The following is a 23,242-nucleotide window of genomic DNA, read 5'->3' as shown; positions in this document are numbered from 1 at the left end:
CCCCCTGACCTTCAAACATCTCGAAATATCTTTTCTAAAGAGAAGAAAAAGAAAAGAAATAAAAATCTTGATCATAGCCTACTTACTTCTTTTTCTATCTGCCTTCCTAAACTGTTCCATCCAGTTACAGAAGGATCTTTCCTTGACCTTCTTCTGTCCTTTATAGTACTGACACAACCTCTTCTGGGAATTCCTTGAAATTCACTTCCTCCCTGTAGAATCCACCTCTTGTCTGGCTCTGCAGATAAGTCCCAAATCCAGTGTTCCCCAGCTTCTGCCTTCACTACCAGAGGGTTCATCCAATTGCAAAGTTGCAATGATGACCTCTAAGCTGAGGATACTAAAATCTACTTTCAAGCTTTAATCTTTCCCTTCAACTCAAATCCCTCAGATCCAGCTATTGACATATTTCTTTTCTTGGATGCATCTTAATCATCTCAAGCTCACTGTATTTGAAATGAAGCACATTATTCATAACAAAATTACAAACTTAATCATTTCCATCAATGGCAACTAAAAAACTTGATGAACTATCTATAGTCTTCCCTATTCTTCATACTTCTCTCTATCCTGCATACCACCATCAGATTAGTATTTCTAAAACACTGGGAATTATTTTTGTTTTGTTTTGTTTTTTAAACCATTTTCTAAATTGAACAAAACACTGTTTTTTCATAAATCACTTATAGCTTAAGAATCTATAATAGCTTCCATCACCATCTGCATCATGCTCAATCTCTTTTATCCAGCTTTTCAAGTTCCTATATCAAAAGATGCTTACTGATCTACCAAACTGGATTTCTAATCTGAAACTTAACCAGTTTACTTACAGACCCATACCTCCTTGCTTAGATCACCAACTCTATCTATAATATCTGCCACTATCCTTTCTAAAAGTCTAAAGTTCACACTTACTTCAAGACTTAGCCTCTTTCGAAACAGCTCCACTGATTGATTCTATAATATAAGGTAAACCAAGGTCAGTTTCCTATTTTTGATACTATACTACAGTCTATGAAATATCACCATTATGGAAAGCTGGATGAAGGGTACATGGTATTCTATGTAGTATTTTTGCATCTTCCTATGAGTCTGTAATTATTTCAAAATAAGAAGTTTAAAAAATATATGATGGGCATCAACTATATATATATACCAGGCATAAGTAGGATGCTGTGTTCACAAAAAAGAATACAATATATCAATATATTGAGTCTTTCATGCACTCACTTTCTATCTGGAGGTATTATGGACTGACTTATGTCCTCCCCAAAATTCACAGGTTGAAGCCCTAACCCCCAATATGACTGTATTTGGAGATAGGGCTTTTAAAGAGGTAATTAAGGTTAAATGAGGTCATGAGGGTGAGGCCCCAACCCAAAAGTACTAGTATCCTTATAAGAGGAGGAAGACATACCAGGAGTGTGCATGCACAGAGAAAAAGGCCATGTGAAGACACAGAGGGAAGGTGGCCATCTGCAAGCCAAGGAGAAAAACCTCAGGAGAAACCAAACCTATGAGCACCTTGATTTTGGACTTCCAGCCTCCAAAACTGTGAGAAAATAAATTTCTGTTGTTTAGGCCACCCAGCCTGTGGTATTTTGTTATTAGTTTGCCCTAGCAAACTAATACAGTGGTAAGGGATGAAGTAAAAATATTAAACAATGGTACCCTAAAATAAGTACTGTAAGAGCCATATGACTAGAGACCAGGGAAGCACAGAGAGGAACTAGTAGTGCCAGGAAGGCCAACGAATGCTTTGTGGAATATCATTTCTTCTGGGTCTTCAGAAATTAGTGGTAATTTTACCACCAGCTAAAGACTGACTCTCTAAGTCAAAGAAACTATTTAAAAGTATAGAAGCTTACATAGCATTGTGTATATGGAAAATACTGAGAAATTCAGTATTAGTAAAGGATTTTAAGGAAGAAAGTACAGAATATAAGGGTAGAAGGATAATGTGGGTCTATTTAGTAAGGAGCATTGTATTTCAGGCTTAGAACTTTTGATTTAATGTGGTAGGTAACACCTGTTGAATATTTTCAAGCAGAGAAGTAACATACCCAGATCCCTATTTTTCCAAAGAAACTCATATTCATGGAAAAGTATAAATTCATTATGGATGTATACAGATTTAGCTACAAGAAAGGAAAATCCATACCATTAGCCATCACTATGCACTTCCCCATGCCCACCTCACCCCCAGGCCTAGGCAACCACTAATATACTTTCTATCTCTATGAATTTGCCTATTCTGAACATTTTATATGAATGGAATCATATAATATATGGTCTTTTGGACTGGCTTCTTTTACTCGGCATAATGTTTTCAAGGTTCATCCATGTTGTAGTTCTTTTTATTGCTAAAGAATATTCTACTGTATGGATATACTATATTTATTTATCCATTCATCATTTGAGGAATATTTGGATTGTTTCCACTTTTTGATTATAATGTTGATATGAACATTCATAAGTTGTTTGTTTTTGATGGTAGTACTAAAAATAAAAGAGGATTTTTAATACAAGAAGACTATTGGTAGGTCATTTTAGTAGTCTGAATAGGAGATAAGAGCATTAGTAATGTAATGGCAATGTGGAGAGTGAAAAGAGATATATTTGGGAGGTGCTACCATCAGGTTTTGGTGACTGACTGAACATGGAGAGGAAAGGAAACAGACTCAAGATTGTTTCTGAGGACACTGGCCTGGGCGTTGGGTAATATCATCGACTGAGATCAGGCGCACCGTAGGAGATGAGTTTCACTCAGGCATGTGGAATTGGAGAGGACAGTGGGGTACTGATTGAGACATGTGAAACCTGGAAGACGCCAGACAGAAAGGTACAAATTTAGAAGCACGTGGAATTCAGGCAGTAGTTGGATCAGATTGTCCAGGAGACCATAAAGATGGAACACCAATAGTCAAGAGACAAAAAGGAACAAGAAGGCACAAAGCAGACTGGAAAAGACAAGCCTGAGGGGGCCAGGAACAGTTTCCAACAGTAAAAGAGAAGCCAAGGAATGAAAACGTTCTAAGAAGGAAATGGTCTCACTGAAAAAGGCTGCAGAGCAGTCAAGGGGGTTGTAGGCAAAGTGCTCACCCAATTTAGCAATTATGAAGCCACTTGGGAAAAGGTTAAAAAAGTGCTCAGAGATCAATAACTTGCATGATTTGGCCTACTTTTGGAGAGGAGAGGCAGAGGTAGGAAGGAGGCAGAATCCATAAACTAGCTGCACAAAGTCCTGCAAAGTACCTGGGTTTGTTGATCAGAACTGAAATACAGACAAGCCCCATAAACACAGGTCATTGTCCATGAATAACATAAAAGTCATTAATTTCCTGATTTATGAAACCAATCTTTGTTTTTTCCTTACCACCATTTCTGATACAATTATAGTCATTTTATTGTTGGCATTTTCTATCACAGTCTCTTTTTACAAAAGTTATATACGTTATTTGTAGGAAAATGTACACATTATATGGAAGGGAAATAGCAGGAGGACACTCAGACACCACCTATAACTGTGGCACCTAGGATAATTATCATTAACACACACCTCGGTTTATATGCTTCTGGACCAGATTGTGAGACGTGTATCACTGAAGCTCTGTCTTTTGCTTTCTGTCTTTGCTGACTTACTTAGAAAGACCTGTCCTGCACCTCCATACCTATGTATCTACCTCTATTTCATTCTGTGTTTTTGTGTTTCCTTTTTTTTTTACATTTATATCTCTTATCCATCTGAAATGTATCGTGGCACACAGAATGGGTTAGGGAATCTAACTATTTTTTCTCCAAATGGTTGGCCTGTTCCCAGCAACATTTTTCAATTAATTCACCTTGTCCTCTCTCCATTGCTTTGAAATGCCCCATTAGCACACGAGATCAGAATTCAGGCTAGCACCTTCTAAATTCTTACATACATAATTTGGGGGAGGGGGGGATTCTCCTACTTATAGATGTTCTAATTATCCCAATTGTAATCATAAAAAAGCAAAAGCATAATACAAAGATATTCACTCAAAAACTAATCGGCCACTTATAAAATTAGTCTCTACTCCAGTATCTTTCCACATTTAACACTAGAGGAATCCCCATCTGCTATCAACTTTTTGTATTGGTTCATCTCTCACCAACTGTTGGAAACTGTTGCAAATACAGCATAAATGGGTTGCAGAGGGAAATTACAAATCTTGCAAATGATGCAAGATGCAATGCAGTTAAAGTGTTATTAGAGAACCGCTTGTATCACATGCAAGGACAGTACCCGGAGAAAATCTGGCAACTGAGGACAGGAATAAAGAAAGATGCAGATGTAGAGAATGGACTTGAGGACACAGGGAGGGGGAAGGGTAAGCTGGGACGAAGTGAGAGAGTGGCATGGACATATATACACTACCAAATGTAAAATAGATAGCTAGTGGGAAGCAGCCGCATAGCACAGGGAGATCAGCTCGGTGCTTTGTGACCACCTAGAGGTGTGGGATAGGGAGGGTGGGAGGGAGACGCAAGAGGGAGGAGATACGGGGGTATATGTGTATGTATATGGCTGATTCACTTTGTTATAAAGCAGAAACTAACACACCATTGTAGAGCAATTATACTCCAAAAAAGATGTTTAAAAAAAAAAAAAAAAAAGAAAATCTGGCAATTGGTCCAGTTAACAATGAAGAGAAGAAAATTGGCTAGAATGATGACATGATAGATGTTTCTGAAGAAAATGGTTTGCATATCAAAGAAAGACCCCTAGGAAAATGGATAATGCCTTGGAATATTTTTTCCTAAAAATTACCTTCTTTGTGAAGGTGCTAGTTAGGCCAAATTTGAGTGTCCATCATCATACCAGAAACAAAGCAAAAACAAAAACCTCACACAATTCCTTCATTGCTGTATCTAAGAATTGGCACAAAATTGCAGGCATAACATAAATTTTGGCAAATATATGATAAACTTACTGTTAATTTTAATTTTACTCTTTTTCAAACAAATATTTTGTTTTCCTAATGAAAACAATGAAATGTTGGTTCCAGTTTCAGGTAGTCTTTTTCTGATACCAATTAGTCTTGAACCTTCCATACTTTAATCAATCTAGCAATCTAAGGTAAACCTCAGCCTCAAGCACCTGCAGGGATACAGCAAGTAACAAACAGGTATGATTAAGCCAGCTAGGCAACTAAAGGCATTCACATTCAGATTTTTTTTTAAACACTACCCTGGTGGCCCTCTGTAACTCTTGTTCTAAGGGTAGAATACATACCACTGAGATTAGAAAAAAGACATTTAATGAAAATGCAATATTCCCCAGCTGAAAGATGTGAATACAGAGGTACAGATAAGAAAAATACAAGTTTGATGGTTCTGTAATAAAAAGAATACCCAATAAAGATTAGGCTAAATCCTGATAGAGAAACTGAAGGTTGATAAAGGCAAGCAGGAGAAATGTGAGGCAAAGAAGTCCATAAGGTAATTCCCAGTGGGAAATATTTTCAAATTCTGGACACCAGGGAGGATGTTGTCATGATGGCCTTTACTGGAGCAAAGAAAGGGCACATCCAAGGTGCTGGGTTCATAAAGTCATGAGGCTAGAGAAGACCAAGAGTTTTTTATTCTGAGATTCATCTGCAATTTAATAGGGAACATGGTAAAATTACAGACACCCCTGCCTTTTAATATCAACCACTAAGTCACTTCATCTTCCTAGGGCCTTCGTTACCTCAGCTATTAAGAGAGGGAAGTAAACCAGATGATTTCTGAGTTCCTGCCCAGCTATTAAAAAAAGATCATGTCTGTGAAAAATGCTTGTATGCTTATGTGTTCAGTAATCTACTCCTTTCTAATATGCCACTTTACCTTCACATATTCTGAAACAACTACTATAGCTAAACATCATAAATTTCACAACTACTGGTTTGAAGCAGAAATAATCTCTGTAATAATGGTACCATGTCACCTACTGAGATAATAAAAATTAAGCACAAAGCAAATACAGGGTAAATCCTTATTATATTCCTCATAGCAAAGAAAAGAGACTGTGTGAAATTTCTGCCCTTTTCCTCCCAAAATCCTAGGCCAATTTAAGTGAAAACAAGGCCAGATCAAGAATAGCTCACACAGGAGGAGGCTCTGGCTAGAAATATATTTGTACCGTGTGGTCTGTGTGGTCTAGAGGGAAGCACAGTGGGCTACAAGATTTGGATTCTAGACCTAACCCTTCCAGTAACCATGTAACTCTGGGAAAGATATTTAGCTTTCCTTAACTCCATTTCTATTTGTAAAACAGCAATAATTCTACATGTTTCTTCTACCTCAAAAACGTGTTAAGAACGGAAATGAGTATGTGAAAAATCTGAGCTCTATGGAGGAAAGGTATTATAGGCAATAATGGAGCATGGTAATGACGAAGAGCACTGATTTAACAAATTTTAAGAACTCGCTATCATGATTGGATATGGCAGGTGGGAGGGAGAGTCACTCAACTAAAGTAAAAAAGTGGGTCATCATTAAGTAAAAGCAATCAATTATGACCGCAACAAATACGCACAGCCTCAATCTCTCCAACGGGATGAACTCAGCTAGACTAGCGTGACAGGCACACACCTGGCTTCCAGATTTCTGGTTTGTGAACAAACACATTTTCCACCTTCCTTCATTTCTCCCTCCCTTCCTTCTCTTCCTCCTTTCCTCTGCCTCTTCCTTCCAAACATTCAGAAATTTTACATCAAGGGTTTCTAAGGACACAGCCCTGAGGTTGCTTCCAAATCTAGTTATTTAAACAAATGTCTAAAGTTCTATAATCAATAAATGTGACTAAAGAAGCATCGTTTCTCTCCAGGTGTCCAGGTGTTTGCTCACAGCAATGCCACCGGACTCCTAGTGGCTGTTCCCAAAGAGGCTCCAACAAGGACGTGGGGAAGAGAACGCAGGGCTACCAAGGCCTGCACTGACAAACACACCAGCCAATCAGGGGGTCAGTCCATCTCTTTTTAAGCTTTCCCTTTTATGTATTTGGCCTTCTCCCTCAAGCCTCCTTTGTTTCTCCAATTGGCAAGAAAGGAGGGAGAGCCATATACTGATTGCTGATTATAGTGAACATTTTTCATTTACTATCTCATTAAGCCTACATATTTATTTCTTAGGAAAATCATCCTAACAGTGGACAGAGATGGATGAATCGAGGCCCAAGGACCAGTTAGGAGGACGTTAACAAGGGCAAGATGAAGAAGACCTAAATTAAGACAAACTATTAGAACTGTTTCTATGTAGGAAGGCAATTCTATTCTGAGATGCCATATTAGAAATATTTTGGAATGAAAGTTAGGTTCTGCCTGTGTATGATTAAGGCAAAAAAAATTTCAAACCATAGAATACAGAATCCCATGGTCCCAAGCCAGCCATTCTCTCCACTCCAAATCTATAAGGTGAATTATGCATACATCCGTACAATGGTAATAATTATAGTTTGAATTTTTTAAGTGTATCTCTGTTCCAAGAATTGTGCTAGGTGCTTTACAAACATATAATGCCCTGGCAACAAGGAAGGCATTATTATACCCACTTTGAAAGGAGAAACTAGACTCTGGAAAGTTAACAAACATATCCAGGTCATATGAGCAGTAACATCAGCATGGGGGGGGCGGGCGGTAAGTGTACGAAATGCATGTAAGGAGGAAGATGAAAAACTCCACACCACTTCCCATACTATGGTCCTTGCTTTAAGAGGAAATAGATGCTACCGCTGCTGCATTTAATAAATTCATTTACTTATGCTCCTTGCTGCTGCCATAAAGAGAGACACTAAGTAGAGCTAAGCGGGACTTGGGAGCTGCGGCCTCTAAAGGACCGAATGCAGCGCTATTGACGGCTCAGCCCCTCTGACTGAGGGAAGGGCTGACTTGGATGCCCATGGTCATCACTGACTGCCCAGGTCTGGGCAACCGGGATCTCTCTCCCCCTGGCACATAGAGGGCTCAGCCCTGAAGCCTGCTCATGTCTCCTGATCTCCAGTCTTTTTCTTTGTCTCTTCCCCCGTATTCTGGTGACCACAACCAGGAAAACAGCAGAAGGGATGGGACTCATCTGGACTATATTAGCTGCTTGTATTATGCTATTTACATTTATGAAATACGGTATCGTGAGATCATATTTAGTAAAATTTTCCTTAAAAATAGTTTTATTCTCTAATCCACTTTTTATTGGTTAGAAGCAAAACAAAATGGATCATATATTTAAAAGCAGAGGGAAGAAAAAAGACATACCATTCTAGAAATGTCTAGCAAGCAAATACCCCAAGAATATTTATCCAAGTGGTTACCCTGGGATATCTGAGGGGAAACGTGAAAGCAATTTTCTTGGCTATCATCACTTTAATATGAAATGTAAACCCCAAGTACAACCACAGGCACATTCCTTTAATTTGGCCAAAGTACAGTTGTGTTTTGGGAGCATGAATGGAGCTCTTACCTGGCATGACCATGGTCTGCGGAGCCGCTGCGTCAGTACTTAGGCAGAGACGTCCACCTTTGGCTAATCGATCGCACAGCAAGGTGATATGTTTCTTCAATCGGCTTGTGTCTTTGGGTATGCTCAACTGGCTGCTGAGGTTCAAAGCCTGCTCCTTGGAACTCTTCGATAGGCAGGTCTTCAAAAGGTGGGAAATAGCAGCATCCACCGTTTCTTCCCAGCCCTGGATGCAAAAGCCAGTTTGGAATTTATGCATAGATGACAAATGAGCAAAGTAAGCACTTTACTGTTAATCAAGTTATAAGATTATGAGTGTCTTTATGTCCCAGTGTTGGGGACTTGTTAAGAGCTTGGTGTCTGGAATATTCCAGACCAGTCTGGTTTTAAATTCTAGCTCTGTCAGTTGTTTGACTTTGAGCACATTACTTAATTCCTCTTAGCCTCATCCTCACCTACAAATGAGGATACTAATAATATGTAGTATCTCCAAGGGTGGGGGTGATTAAATGAGATGGTATATGAGAAGCTTTTAGCCCTGTGCCAGGCATGATAATCATCATCATCTCAGGTGTATGTGTGTTTGATGATCCAGAGAGTGAAGCCCTAGGATTATAGTTCATTTTGCTGCTGAAGGAGAACCAGCCAGGACAAGGGGAGACTGGGGGAAACCGGAATGGAGAGAAAACCCTGATGTCTCTCTCAGCTATTGGTCCCACAGCCTTGGGTTTGCAGGCCAAAACCAGAGGAGCTTTGTCAAGAGGGATTTTGGGAGATACAAGCCTATCCAGTCCCACTCCCGTGCCCAGGTGACAAAAAAGTGACACGAAGTGAGGAAGTGAGCCGTTTACCCCCATTTGCTGGGAACAGTGTGGCTGGGTTGCAGTGAAGACCATGAGGAGTGCAGTGTCACCTCGGCACCCTGCAAGCTGTAATTCTAGGGATATCTATGGCGGGCAGGGACCGCGGTGTCATCACAGAGGATTGGCATGAGGAAGCACCACCCTCAGGTGGGTTCAGATAACAACAGAATGAGAAGTGGGAGGGGTCAGCTTGTGCTCTCCCATCGGACATCCCCAGGGGGCCCCAGAGACAACTGGATATGATTTTCGGGGGGTCTGGAGGTCTTAAGCAGGAAAATAGAGAAGTGTGAATGAAATCTGGGTATTATTGCCAATGTGATTGCATTTGTACCCAGAGGCTGGTGAGACCTAGAACACCACAGGCTTGACAATCAAAGTGAAATTATAAAGGATGATACTGAATGACTATCCTCATAGAATACTGCAGAATAGTCCAAGCCCCTCACATAAGGGGTGAGAAACCTGAGACTCAGAGAGGAGTCCCTGGGTGACTTCACTGTTGGTACCACTCTATCCTCAACCTTATCAGTTGAGCCACCTTTCATATATGCAAATCGGATTACATTATTCCTAAACTTCAACTCCTAAAGCCAAATGCTCAGTTTAGCATACAAAGCACTTTCTGCTCCAGCTCCTGCTCCATTTTATTCTCTCCCTGTCCATCTGCACTCCCACTCTCACCCTGGCCTCTACACATGCTCGGCCCTCCTGCTGCAATGCCCTATCTCTACTTGTTACCTGGCCAACTACTACTTACGACTCAGCTCAGGCACTGCCATCCAAGCATCGCATTCGTGGGCCCTCTCCGGGACTCTGAGACCTCACACACCCACATCCATCACTGTACTCCTCACCCTGTGCAGTGGCCACTGTCTGCATGCCTGGTTTCTCCAGTGCCTGGAGGTCTCCGCACCCCTAGCACTGTGCTTCGTCAAGAAATGTGTTTGCTGGACAGAGAGATGGTGAACTAGGACCTTAGCATTGGGATGACTTTGGAGATCTTTAGTCCAGTCTCATGGGACGTTCCCTGGAATACAGTAGCAACCATCTGCCTAGGTATGGTTGTCCCCAAGATCCAAAATTACTACTTTTGGGGGCAGTTCACTCCTTTCAGGGACATATGTAACCAGCAGAAAGCTATTCCTAAACTGAGCCAAAATCTGCCCCGTTGGCCCTTATTCTATCCTCCAGCGCCATGGAGAATAAATCTAACCTCTCTTCTACATGACAGCCCTTTATATCTGTGAAGACAGCAATTCTGTACCCTCTCCTCCAGAATAAACATCCTCAGTTCCTCCAGCTCTTCCTTATATAAACATGGTTTCAAGTTTTCTCTCCATCCTGACCACTTGTCTCTGAATGAGCTCCAATTTTAAACACTTAAACATTTATACAGCTAACTAGAGAACCCCAAACTGACCCCAAGACACCAGGCTGGGGATGGGAGTGCAGGGTGGAAAGAGCCGCCACCCATTTACTGGGAGTTCTCACTGCCAGCCTGGCCTCTGGTTGCCTCTGCTCTCTTGGCAGCTGCACCACACTCCTGATTCACAACGAGCAAACAGATGATTAAGCCTCAGGCCTTTTCCACACTCACCACACATCTTCCTTGTAGGCTTAAGCAGCTGGTTCTTTAGAGCAAAGTGCAGACTCTGTATATATCCACTAGAGAACTTCCCGCTGATTGCCAACATCAGGATTTTTTACTCTATTGACCCATTATAGATGGCAAATTAGGAAACAAATTAATTATTTTTAAATGAGATGTCAAAGGCTATAAAAACAGCTTCCTATCCCAAACCACTAAAGAATAATAAACTGCTGGTTACTACAAAGACATCTCTATACAAATATCAAAATCTAAACTAGACAAATATTTAAAATTGAACTGTATTTCAATAATAATGGGAAGAGGTAAATTAAGACAAAATAGTAACCCAAATGTCATTGGAGAGGACATATTTTCAAGTTGTTTTTGAAGGCACTGATGATGACCTCTGGAGTATAAGAAGGAAAAATCCTTTGTATATAATTTGGCATTTGTGTGCTCTGTGGTCATTTCAGCATTAAAACAGTTCCTACTATTTTATAGACTATTCATCTAAGCAAACTACTGTTTTCATAAGTAGGTTACAGTAACATATTAGATAATTTAAGTAGATATGGCATTTGGTTAATATAGAGGTACTACAGAATTTCCTTTTCTACTGCCAACTTGCAGATCAAGTCAAAAACCATGTCATGTTTAGGTATTTGGCATGGATATTTCTTTAATATAATGAGGCATGATGCCAATACTTCAAAAATATTGTTACTGAAATACAGGGTTATTATCTGGAGGGCCTGAATTGCTACATAAACTCAAATATGATAATAAAAAGGAATGTTTATGAGACAAAAGAAGAGCCTTAAAAATGCAATGTGATAATCCACTGATCAACCATGTAGCATACTTACCTGATAAAATGTGAAACAAAACTATGTGGAAATCTAGAATCTCAAGTATGAGAAGTACATTAAAGATAAGCTACTTTAACCACCTTTTTGGTGTTTGAATCCATTACCTTTATTTACAGCCCTTAAATTGATAAGTCCAATATTCAGTTTTAATGTCTAAACACACACACACACACACACACACACACACCACATGCACATACCTGACCTTTATCCTTTAAAGTTGAACACCAATTGTACTAATAATTGAACATCAGTTGATGTTTATCATTTGAACATCAATTACCTCTCCTAATTGCAAGAGTGAAAGAAAATCTGAATTTTGGTAAAATGGTGCTACAAAACATCTGGAAGGGAAGAAACTACTAAGCAAGTGCTCTTTGGTGATAGTTGAAATGACTTTAGTTCTCAAATCCATAGCCTAACTCTTAAAGTCCCAGTTAACCCATGTATGGCTTTTAGAAAACAACAGTAGGTGTGAAGTTACAGCTATAAATGTGTGACTAAATCCATAAATAAATTTAAATGTACATGTTACTCTGTTTTATCTTCTTCATGGCCCTTGTCAGTACTAGAAATTAATTTATTTACTGGGCTTTTTTGTGCTTACTATATCTAGTCTAGTATTGACGATCGGGGTTTTGCTTTGTTCCCAAGGTCTAGGCTCTACCCCATGTGGTAACTTAACTTTTGCCTTAGTCCTTCTACCTGAGCCCCTACGTTGGGAGCCTGCTTAAAGGGTCACTCCTTAAAGGACTGGGCTGCCTTGCTCCTGCCAAATCCCTTCCAAGAAACTAGACCTAAGGCTGTAGCCCTGCTGCCGGACTTCAGTGCCAAGCTGCCTGCTGTGTGCGTTCCCCAACATGGCTTTTCATGTTTCACCTGCCTGTGTGGAGGCTCCTATATGCCATGCTGGTCCCAGATGCCTCTCTGTACCAGTGTGATGCCCCATTTCTAGGAGGAAGCTTTTCAAATTCAAGGCCTCAGCCTCTGCTAGCCTGTTCCTCCTCCTGCCTGAAGTCAACCGAGCTGTGCTTTTTGCTATCCAGAGACCACACAGCCATGGCTGAGTTTCTGACTTCCCTGCTCTACATACCCTGCTAGTCTCCACTGGTCATTGTGCCCAAAAACCAGTATAAGCAAGTGGCTTTTCAGAAACGGTAAGACGCAGAAAGTTTGACTAAGTTTGTCAAGTTAATTTCCTAGGGTATCAATCAAAGTAACCAAAGAAAAAAATAAACTAAAAGAGTATTCTCATGCCACCTGCAAATTAAAACAGCCGAGTTGAAGATAACTGCCCCAAGGCTTCTGGATTTTGACTTAACCTCATTCACCTCAACAGCCTCTTTCCTGTATGACCTTAGATAAATCACTTAATCTCTGCAGGGTATATCTAAGGTCTCCATAAAACAGGAATAACACTATTTGCCAAGCCAATTTTACATGAATGGTAAGGCACTCAAATCTTAAGCAGAAGATACTATGGCATAAGCATGTATATTCAATCCTACTTTTTTTTAAATCAGAAAATACAAATACACAATTGGAATCCAATGTGAAGAGTAATATCTTTAAACTTTTATTCAAACAAATTATAAACTTCTGGGCCTTCCCTGGTGGCACAGTGGTTGAGAATCTGCCTGCCAATGCAGGGGACACGGGTTCGAGTCCTGGTCTGGGAAGATCCCACATGCCATGGAGCAACTAGGCCCGTGAGCCACAACTACTGAGCCTGCGTGTCTGGAGCCTGTGCTCCGCAACAAGAGAGGCCGCGATAGTGAGAGGCCCGCGCAAAGCGATGAGGAGTGGCCCCCGCTCGCCGCAACTAGAGAAAGCCCTCGCACAGAAACGAAGATCCAACACAGCCAAAAATAATTAAATAAATAATAAAATAAATTTATAAAAAAATTATAAACTTCTGCAAACTTATGTTTATAATAGAAACACTACCACATCCGCAACTATAGTAGTATAGGGGAAAACAACACAATGCCATGGTAGCATTTGTTACCAAATGTACACACAGTTAACTCTAAGGGAGAGAGGAAAGGTTAAAAAAAAAAAAAAGAAATCTGTGTAAAGGAACAAATGGAGATTGTGTACCCACATCCCAGGTTTCAGTTGAGGAGAGAAGACTCTCAGAAATGGCCCGTCTTACATTGTACATTTGAAGGTAAAATGACCTTTACATCGTATTCATTTATTTGAAAAAAAAACGTTGTATTAAAGAGAAATAAATTTCCTCTTGAATAGATGTAAAGGATTCACAATTAAAAGTCTTTGGTATTTATGATTGATCTTATGATTACTACTACTTTGTATTGTATCATATTATAATTAGCCAAGATAAGGAAAAATAATCAAATGAAGGGTCACTGTAAACCTAGGTACAAAGAAAACTTATTTCTTTAGTTGTAAATTATATATTTTGGAAGATATAAGAATTTTTCCGGATTTATCTAGGTTCAGATTATTTCTAAAGACTAGATTTTATTCAGTGAATCTTCCTTCATGCAAAGGAGGGCTTGAAATGTTGAGCTATTTACCTTTGAAGAGTAAAACAACTCTTTGAACCTGAAACAAAATAAAATAAAATTTAAAAATGAAACCAAGCTGTATGGCCTACATGGCATCTTAATGAGTTTAAAATTATGTTCAGTGGTTTTTATAAAATAAAACATTGAAAAAAATCAGCTTAAACTTTTTCAACCCATCACTAATAAAATGAAGCACTCCCCAATATCATCATCTTTTAATCTTAAACTGAAGTGATTTATTGGACTTCAGTATTGTCATGATTCAAAAGCTGTAAAAATCTCATTCAGATTTTAACCAAAAGTAGAACAGGGTGCCAGCCTTATCAACATAGCATTGTGAAAAATAAAGCACATTGCTTCCTATTGGATGAAAATCCAAAACCTTTTTGAGAAACAGAAGCTAAGCAATCTTCATGGAGTTTAGCAGCAGTACAAGCAGAAAACATAAGGTTGCTTCCAATCAACCTACTCTGATACTTTTTTTAAGTTATGTTTTGCTAAGAAATTTGCATTTGATCTGTACTCCCATTCTGACCCCAAAGATTTAGACAGAGGAAGGAACACAAGTAGATTACCTGAATTATCATGAAATCTGATCCTGGATAGCCGTATTCAATTTTAAAACAAAACAAAACATTAATGATGTCCCACCTAGCCAATCATTTTTTAAAAAATAAATTTATTTATTTTTGGCTGCATTGGGTCTTCGTTGCTGTGAGCGGGCTTTCTCTAGTTGCGGCGAGCGGGGGCTACTCTTCATTGCAGTGCACGGGCTTCTATTGAGGTGGCTTCTCTTTGTTGCAGAGCATGGGCTCTAGGCACACGGGCTTCAGTAGTTGTGGCTCGTGGGCTCTAGAGTGCAGGCTCAGTAGTTGTGGCGCATAGGCTTATTGCTCCATGGCATGTGGGATCTTCCCGGATCAGGGCTCAAACGTGTGTCCCCTGTACTGGCAGGCGGATTCTTAACCACTGCGCCACAAGGGAAGTCCCTAGCCAACCATTTTGACTAAGCATTAAAGTCTGCTTCAGGCAAAAGCTTCCAGTCACATGCACTATTCAGAAACAACTTACAAAAATATTAAGACTGGAAAATAAAATTGATAATGAATATTCCAAGGGAAACCTGCTTCTGGTGATGGTAGATTAGATCATTTGGACCAATTATCTCACTGAGAATAACTAGAAAAAACATATACAAAAATCACTTCTTTGAAGTTATAGAAAAGCTAACAAGATAGTAGTTACCAGGTCAAGATCCAGGGGACAAGGGAAGCCCAGGAAAGCGAGTCCTGAATTTGTGGCTGCTTTTTCCCCTGAGGTCATTAGTTACCTGGCCTAACATGCAGCTTTGGTCCTTCACTTATTCACCATCTCAGGCTATGACTTATGCTTGCTTATGTATTTCCATGTAAGAGCCAGCATGGGTCATGAGAAGGGCACTGGGTTAGAAGTCAGAAGACCTAGGCTAAAATGTGGCACCTTTCCTTACAAGCTGTATGTCTCTGGGAAAATTATTTTAGGTCTCTGGGTCTCAGTTTCCTCATCAGTTAAAAATCAGAAAAATAATTTCCTTTGCCAGGTGCTTTTAGATTTAATGAGACATATTTAGCAATTGTAGTTACTTAATTCCATGCTATTATTCTTACTTCTGGGAGTTGTCTCTAAAAGTTGATCTTTTGGGGGCTGGTTCTTGTGAATAATAATGACACTAGAAATAACAACAAGAGCAAAAACTATTTAGGACCTCTTATGTACTAGAAAGTATGCTAAGAAATTTACAAATATTATTTGTAAATAATTATCTTGTTAAATTGGTATTGTAACTTCCAACTAAGGTGCTAGATGCAAAGTATTTTACCACAAATGACACAATTATTAAAAGTAAGAGCTGTAATGGGATTCAGGACTGTATGGCTCTAAATTCCATGCTCTTGGTCACTAAACTACAGACCACTTTTTCCCCATTTCATCATGTGTGCCTTTCAATCTATTTTCATCAGATCACCTTAGGCAGAAAATATCATATGAGGTCTTCCCCCAGAAAATTTATGGTCACAATTAACATATTCATGGAATCAAAATTCAAATCAGCTTCTTCATCCAAGTGAATAATCTGTATACAATTAAATAAGATTTTACTGCATAATCAAAAAGCACTATGATTTGTGCCAGTTTGGATGGGTCAAAGCTTTTAGCACCTGCATAGACTACTGTAACTAACATCTAGGAATGGCCTTGGGACACCACATCCCCTGAAAACATAACAATGGTCAGACTTGACTCTGATGAGTCTGAGTTATGTGCTCATTTCAAGGACTCATTACTGAGAATACTTGGAGAGCCCATTCTTATTATGGAATCAAAAGATTCATGGGGTCACAGACTCCCCAAATACCCATATATCTGACAGAGTCTGGGGAAAATCTTACTGAAGCTAGGACGAGAGAAGAGCCATGTAAATAAACTGAAGGCATCAACTCCTCCCTAACAATGCTGTGTTCTTAAAAATCTCAAAGAATAGGAAATAACCAAATTCAAGAAAAAATGTCCCAATACACATGAAACCACTGATTTAAGTGTAAAGCACTTTTCTTTAGGATCCCTTTCTTTCTGTGTCTCTCTCTTCCTTTTAATTAGTTTGTATTTTTTAGGACCACCCAGAAGCTTCACTCTTTTAAGATTCGCTTACCTACTTCTTTCTTGGTCAAAGCCATTGGTGGATCTGAAACAGCTATAGGAAGGTCCAAATACTAGATTTCTATTTCTATCTTCCTTCAAATAGAATTCAAGTCCGAAGAAAAAAATACAGAAAATGGGATCTGAAGTGACTGACTGTACACCATTCAATGTTCATGTCATTTTTCACAGCAATCAAGCTAAGATAACAGCAACACAGCAGCACAAATCTCAAAGTTAAATAGTAATTGTCTACATAATGAGGTACCTTCCCGTCAACTTTGTGAAAAAATCAATTATATAGTTTGAGTTCTTTTTAGTGTTATGTGAAGCAAACAAGTAGATTAAATTTGTCAGCATTTTCTAATATAGAATCCAGCACGGGTACACATAATACACAATATAAATTATACTTATCCTTGTTAAAGTAGTCATATTGGAGAAGAATAAAACTTCCGTATGATCACCTTGTCAAAAGTTCCCCCATTGAGTCAGGTTTCTCATTTTTGTGAAGCTCCTTAGCTTGGGTTCAAATCTCGCCTCTGCTGTGTTCTAGCTATATGACCTTGGGCATATTTCCTCATTTGTAAATTGGAAGTAATAGTTGTGAAGCAAGGATGTGGATGCAAGTAGTTTATCTGACAGCTGATCCAAGAGGTGCTGGTGGGAAGTGAGTAAGTGAGAGGGGGAAGGGGGAGAAGACAATAAACTGCTGGGCTGTGAGCAGTTACCGCTGTAGGTAACTGGTGCAATCCTGCTGGACTACTCTGGGAGGTGGTGTGTAATGTACCTTGGACTTTGCCAACTGGAGGGATGAGGGAGCTGGGGTATTAATCTACCAACCCCTGTCAGTCATTGATCAAACATGTGGCTGCACAGCCTCTGCCAAACAGGGAGAATCCCCAGGCAGCAAAACGGCAGGTGTCCAGCATGTAGAAGCTTTCAGGAATGGCAGGAGGTGGAGAGACATGGGTGAAGCACAAACAGCATCCAGCACAGAGTGAGGATTAAATGGGGTAATGTATGCAGAGTCCTTGGCCAATGCGTAGTACTTAATAACGCTCAATAAGTTAGTTTTCTTACATTTCTTTGAATTGGGGGAGGCAGGCCTATATCTTCTGTGTGTGTATGAATGTGTATGTGTGTGTGTGTGTTTAATTTCCCTCCTTATTTCTCTACAAAACAGGGATGTCTTCTAATTAGTGAAGTTTATTGGATGTGGTTCTGAGATTGCTAAAAAGTATATAGAGATGCTTATGACTTTGAATTTACAGCCAATGGGTTAGAAAATAACTAACCACTGCAACTGATCACTGCCATTAAACCACAGAAATTAGATTTCATAGGAAACTGGCAAGTTTCACCACTTTAAATGCAGAAAGTGAAGCATATTCCTGCTCACAATATCAGTGATTTCATCCGCATCGTCTCATTCACTGTGGTGAGAGAGAAGACCTGTGTTCCTGCAGTCCTCATAAATGACATATCAGTGAAAATCAAAGCTTAGATTTCATAATCATGTTATGCAATCTGCCAAATTAGGAGTGATAGCAACCTTCATTACTTCTCACAGTTTATTTGCAGCTTTCTCTTCAAAACGCAACAACTGGTAAGATCTTTCCTACTTATATGAAATCTGCTTCTGGTTCAGGATGCCTGCTCCAAGACGGAACACCAAGGCATTGCCCTTTCCTATAACTTCCTGTCCCCAATTCAAACCACTCACAAATTTCCTGTTAATAAAAAATGACTGTAATTAAAATCTTTTACTCTGTGCCTACAATTATGTTCCATCAATTCCAGAGCAATTTTTTCACATTTTAACATCTCTGAAATAGATTGTGTCAATTTCGGCAGCATCTGACAACCGCTGGCTTCCAGGCACCAGTCATGCTATTGCTGTCAGTGCCTGTGTATGCGCAGTCTTTGTCTTAGCTGTTCATATTTTGTCACTTCAATTGATGGATGTGCAATGGCCATACTTTCCTGTCAAACTGATTATCATTTAAAATATCAAAATTATACTATGATTCATCATTGAACAAAAAAGTTGTGTGCACGGAAAGGCATGGGAATAGAACAGTTGGAAGTATAAATTTGAAATTAGTGAAGCAAATATTCATGACAGAAGAATGACAGCAATTCCATATGTTCTTGCAAAGCAAAAGCAAAGTGCCTTCCAGGATGTAAAATAAGAAGATACAGATAGGAGAAATGTATTATGTTTTGTTACTGAGATACATGCGCACAGATTACTATTCTCTGTCAAACAATACAACTGAAGTAAGAGAAATTGCCAAGTCTCTGGGATAGATGTGGTTTGATTAATTAATGTATCACACAGGACTATTGTTAAAGCAGTAAACATCAATTTGCCTAAAATTTCTTGCTAACTATGGATAGAAGCTTCTTGCACCAATATACGATTCAACTGAAGGAAAAAAACGAAGCTTTGAGCTCAGTCAAAATGGAAAATTTTTAGAATAGATATTAGGGACTCAGAAAAAAGTCATGAAGGCAACAGTGGCACACTCTTAAGGTTGTGTCAAAATGCTCTTCATGGCACACAGGACAATGCTGTGTGTAAAAACACGGATAGGGATCACCTGTAGTTGAAAGGTGACTTAAGAGAATCAAACTTTGAATGTGAAGAAGTTTCAGGAATACCTTAACCAATTTATGCTGCTTTCCTCTTACTGAGGCTCAAGAGTAAGATGTGATAAAATGTATGTCTAAATAAGTCTAAAATCTCTTTCAATAATTATCTAAAATTTTAAGTGATAAAGAACACTATGTCATAGTTTAATTGGCAGTGTTTGTTTTTTTTTCTAAGCGGTCCATAAAATAATGCTGTCACTTACAATGGATGGCATTCCATTATTGAAATAGTAGTAACAAGAGCTAGTAATTCTTGGAGATTGTATATGCCCAGCACCATGTTTAGCACTTTATGTACATTTCCTCAATTAGTCCTCCTATGAACCTTAAGAGGTTTATAAAAGGTGTCCTTAACATCTGCACATCTTCGACAAGTAGTTTCCAAATGAGTTCACACAAGTAATATTGTTTTAAAATAAGGTTTAGCACTTCTGTGGTAGTATTAATAATAGCAGTAGTAGTAGTAGTAGTAGTAGTAGTAGTAGTAGTGGTGGTGGTGGTGGTGGTGGTGGTGGTGGTGGTAGTGGTAGTGGTAGTGGTAGTAGTGGTATTCTGGTCTTCCAGTTGACATAGATAACTAAACATCAAAACCCTGAATCTAAAAATGATGGTGAAGACACCCAAAGGAGGCTCAGTATATGGTCTAGTTCACTGAGACCAAACGAGCAATGTAACTTTCTTACTTTGTGTAGGAAATAGAATTTGGATAAATATTATTGAAGAAGAAAAACCTTATTTTATACATATTTTTATTCAATATTTATTGTGTTTCAGTAAATCATGAATAGTAGACCATAGCCAAACCTAAGGAAAGCCAGATTACGTGGTTTTAAAAAAAAAAAAAAAAAAAAAATACATAGTAGAGGAAAGGATATACCTGAAATGTAAAGAGAAATTCCATGTGTACAGCTCCTCAGATCCTGACATGGCCTTTCTCCCGACCTAACTGTGTGAAGGGCAGTGAGTTTCTGGCTCTGAGCACCTCTGAACTGGCAGATTCCTCACTCGGCACGAACTGTGTTTTCCAACAAACTCTGGGCATGTCTTCATGAGAAAGGCATTGGGGAGCCAAGTTCACTCACTTTCTTTATGTCATGTTCTTCCTCTGTACCATTTATTTACTGGTTCAGTAGGAATATAAAGCAAAGGTAAGGTAAAATCAAAGCTGGATGGCCACTCTCAACTCTCTTCGAAGCAGAACCAGTCCTTGGGGTCTGGTCTCGTTCACCAATGTACAGATAAGGAAACCAATGCTTAAAGAGTTCTGTAATTTGCCTAAGGATGCCCAGCTAGTTAAGTATTTGCTCTAAAAGGGATGTGAACCCCGGTCTGACATAATATTCTATTCAACTGATATACCACCATTTGTATTTTCCAACTATTAGCATTTAGGTTGCTTGTGGTATTTCATAATTATAAATATAAACATTATGGTACTAAATGGATTTTAGTTTACTACTTTCAGTGCATTAACTTAGATTACTGGTGCCCAAGTGTTGGATTAGTTTTATGACCCACATTTTCCTAGAGGACTCTCTGGAAAGACTATATCAGAAATAGCTGGGTGTGTCTATTTCACTACATGTCTGTTAGTAGTATTTATTACCAAATTTGACTAAATCAATAAAGGTGAAGTGTACCTAATAGCTGTTTACACTTGCATATATTCATTACTGGTAAGACTGAAAATTTTTATGTTAACTGATTTGAATTACAGGATATGTGAATGAATATATGTATAAATATTTATGTGTGATGGTCTGGCTATCAGTTTACCTATATCTTTTACCATCTGTACAGGAAAGATCAAGTTTTCTCTTATAGAATGCCCCAAAAATTTGAGGTTGCTTGCAAAAAAAAAAAGGAGTAATTCAACATGGAAATAGCTTGCTTCCTTTTTTAAAAATGACTTTTAAAAATCTACACAGTTGTTGGAGGACAATCTGTAATTGTGTGAAACATTATGAAAGTAAATGGGGTATCAAGCAATCCACGGATCTTATATCCGACTATATGCTTAATTTAAGCTTCAATTCTGTGGGGATATGAAAGAATCTGTCCTTAAATTAGAATACAAGACAAGCACATAGACAATTTTTGAGTATAAAATGAGAGCTAAATTATGTCATACTCCCAAGTGAAATTCACAAGAGAATGAAAGCCAGAATAAATAGGGAGGAAATGAAAATTGATCTGCCTCTTAAAGAGGGTAGATAGAAGGGTAAAGAGAGGACACTATTTTAGGTGAGGGAAAAAAGCTCTATTAGCCCTGCTTGATGGAAAGAAGTTGTGTATCCATGGAAAGTCAGCTTTCCCAGAACAAAGTGGGGAAGCTGGGAAGTCGCAGAAAAGGAGTTTCAGAAAGAAGATATAGTGGAGCCAAGTGACTGAAAGTCCTGAACGCCTGGCACTGGAACCCAAACTCGACCAGGGGCAAAGAGAGCCATGGAAAGTATGTAAGCAGATGTGTGACAGCAGAGCAGTGGGCTGAGTCTTGCAGAGATGTGCAGGGCAAAACGTGGGTAGAAAGGCTACTTCAAATGCCACCACAGAAAGCCAGGTAGAATAACAAGGACGCAAGCCAAGGGGGGTTCCCAGAAACATTTCCAAATGAACAACCACCGGCTAGGGTGACTGACTAAACCTGGAGGTGCAGCTCTGCATGTGGTTACAGCGAAGAGGGAGCACCGGTTTTAGAGGAAAGAGTCACCAATTTCCAGGTGTACATTTGTAAGAGAATGCAACGTCCCAGAAATGGCAAAATCATCTCTTTGTAATTAGTAGACTCAAATTAGGCACAGTAACGGTATTTTAAGGAAATTGAACTAAGTAAATACACTTCCAGCCAGGAATCAAATTGGTAAGCATTATAAGGATGGCGATGATCATTATTTTCCTCACTGTGGTAGCGTGATTTTTACTTATTTTACTTATTTATAATTAAATCACACCTTATTTCACAAAGGATCTCACATACAGTGAGAGTGGAGCTTCAAATAATCAATTCTTTGTTCATTTACTTAGTCTCTTTATTCTTAAATGCATGAATAATACTAAATGTGTCCGTTAAAGCGCTGTTTCATATTTGATATACATAAGGAAAGATTAAAAAATTACACGTCACCACCTGTAAATGTATTCTACTTGGCTCCTATTCTGATGTATTTCAACTATTTCAATTTTTAAAACTGCAAGCAGGTCATCAGAAAAGCTCTGAGATACATTATATTCAACTCTAGTCAAGTATTACATTACATAACACCAGTTGCACCTAACTAGCAACAACACAGAGTATGTGGTCATTATGAACATAAAACTAATTCTTTCATGTTTATCTTGCTGGCTAAGATCATGGGAATTACCAAAATATTTACTTTCTGCACTATGTTCCCATAGACAGTTATAATTGCGATGATACTTTAGCAGTCATAAAGGCAGGCTTGATACTGACACCAGACTTCCTCCTTTTGTTTGCCTTTTAAGAAAAGGTCATTAATAATAGTAATGATTAGCCATCTCAGTCATCACTCAATCCAGACAGGCAGCACAATGGCCCTTGCATCAAATCTGACCTGTGACGTAGAAGTCTTT

The 23,242-nt window shown here is 38.9% G+C and overlaps 1 protein-coding gene and 1 long non-coding RNA gene across 12 annotated transcripts in view; one reads left to right on the top strand and one right to left on the bottom strand.

The window, feature by feature from the left end:
• The window catches only part of BBS9 (Bardet-Biedl syndrome 9), a 480,217-nt gene that overhangs the window by 69,345 nt on the left and 387,630 nt on the right, over window positions 1–23,242 (bottom strand). For all 11 annotated transcript variants that reach the window (XR_014246785.1, XR_014246786.1, XR_014246787.1 and 8 more), the window contains one exon: window positions 8,464–8,686. Coding sequence is in view for 6 of the 11 variants with exons in the window: in XM_082399440.1 (XP_082255566.1) it covers window positions 8,464–8,686 (223 nt within the window). In the remaining 5 variants the exon portion in view is untranslated. The remainder of the gene's footprint in view (window positions 1–8,463; window positions 8,687–23,242) is intronic.
• On the top strand, window positions 8,693–22,183 carry LOC309632228. The gene is made up of 2 exons (XR_014246799.1): window positions 8,693–18,009; window positions 18,567–22,183. It is a non-coding gene; the product is annotated as an uncharacterized lncRNA (long non-coding RNA).

The sequence above is a fragment of the Balaenoptera borealis genome (assembly GCF_965194805.1).
Source record: "Balaenoptera borealis genome assembly, chromosome: 7".
Lineage (NCBI taxonomy): Eukaryota > Metazoa > Chordata > Mammalia > Artiodactyla > Balaenopteridae > Balaenoptera > Balaenoptera borealis.
Note: the sequence above shows the minus strand (reverse complement) of the source record. Positions and strands in the feature narration are given on the sequence as shown.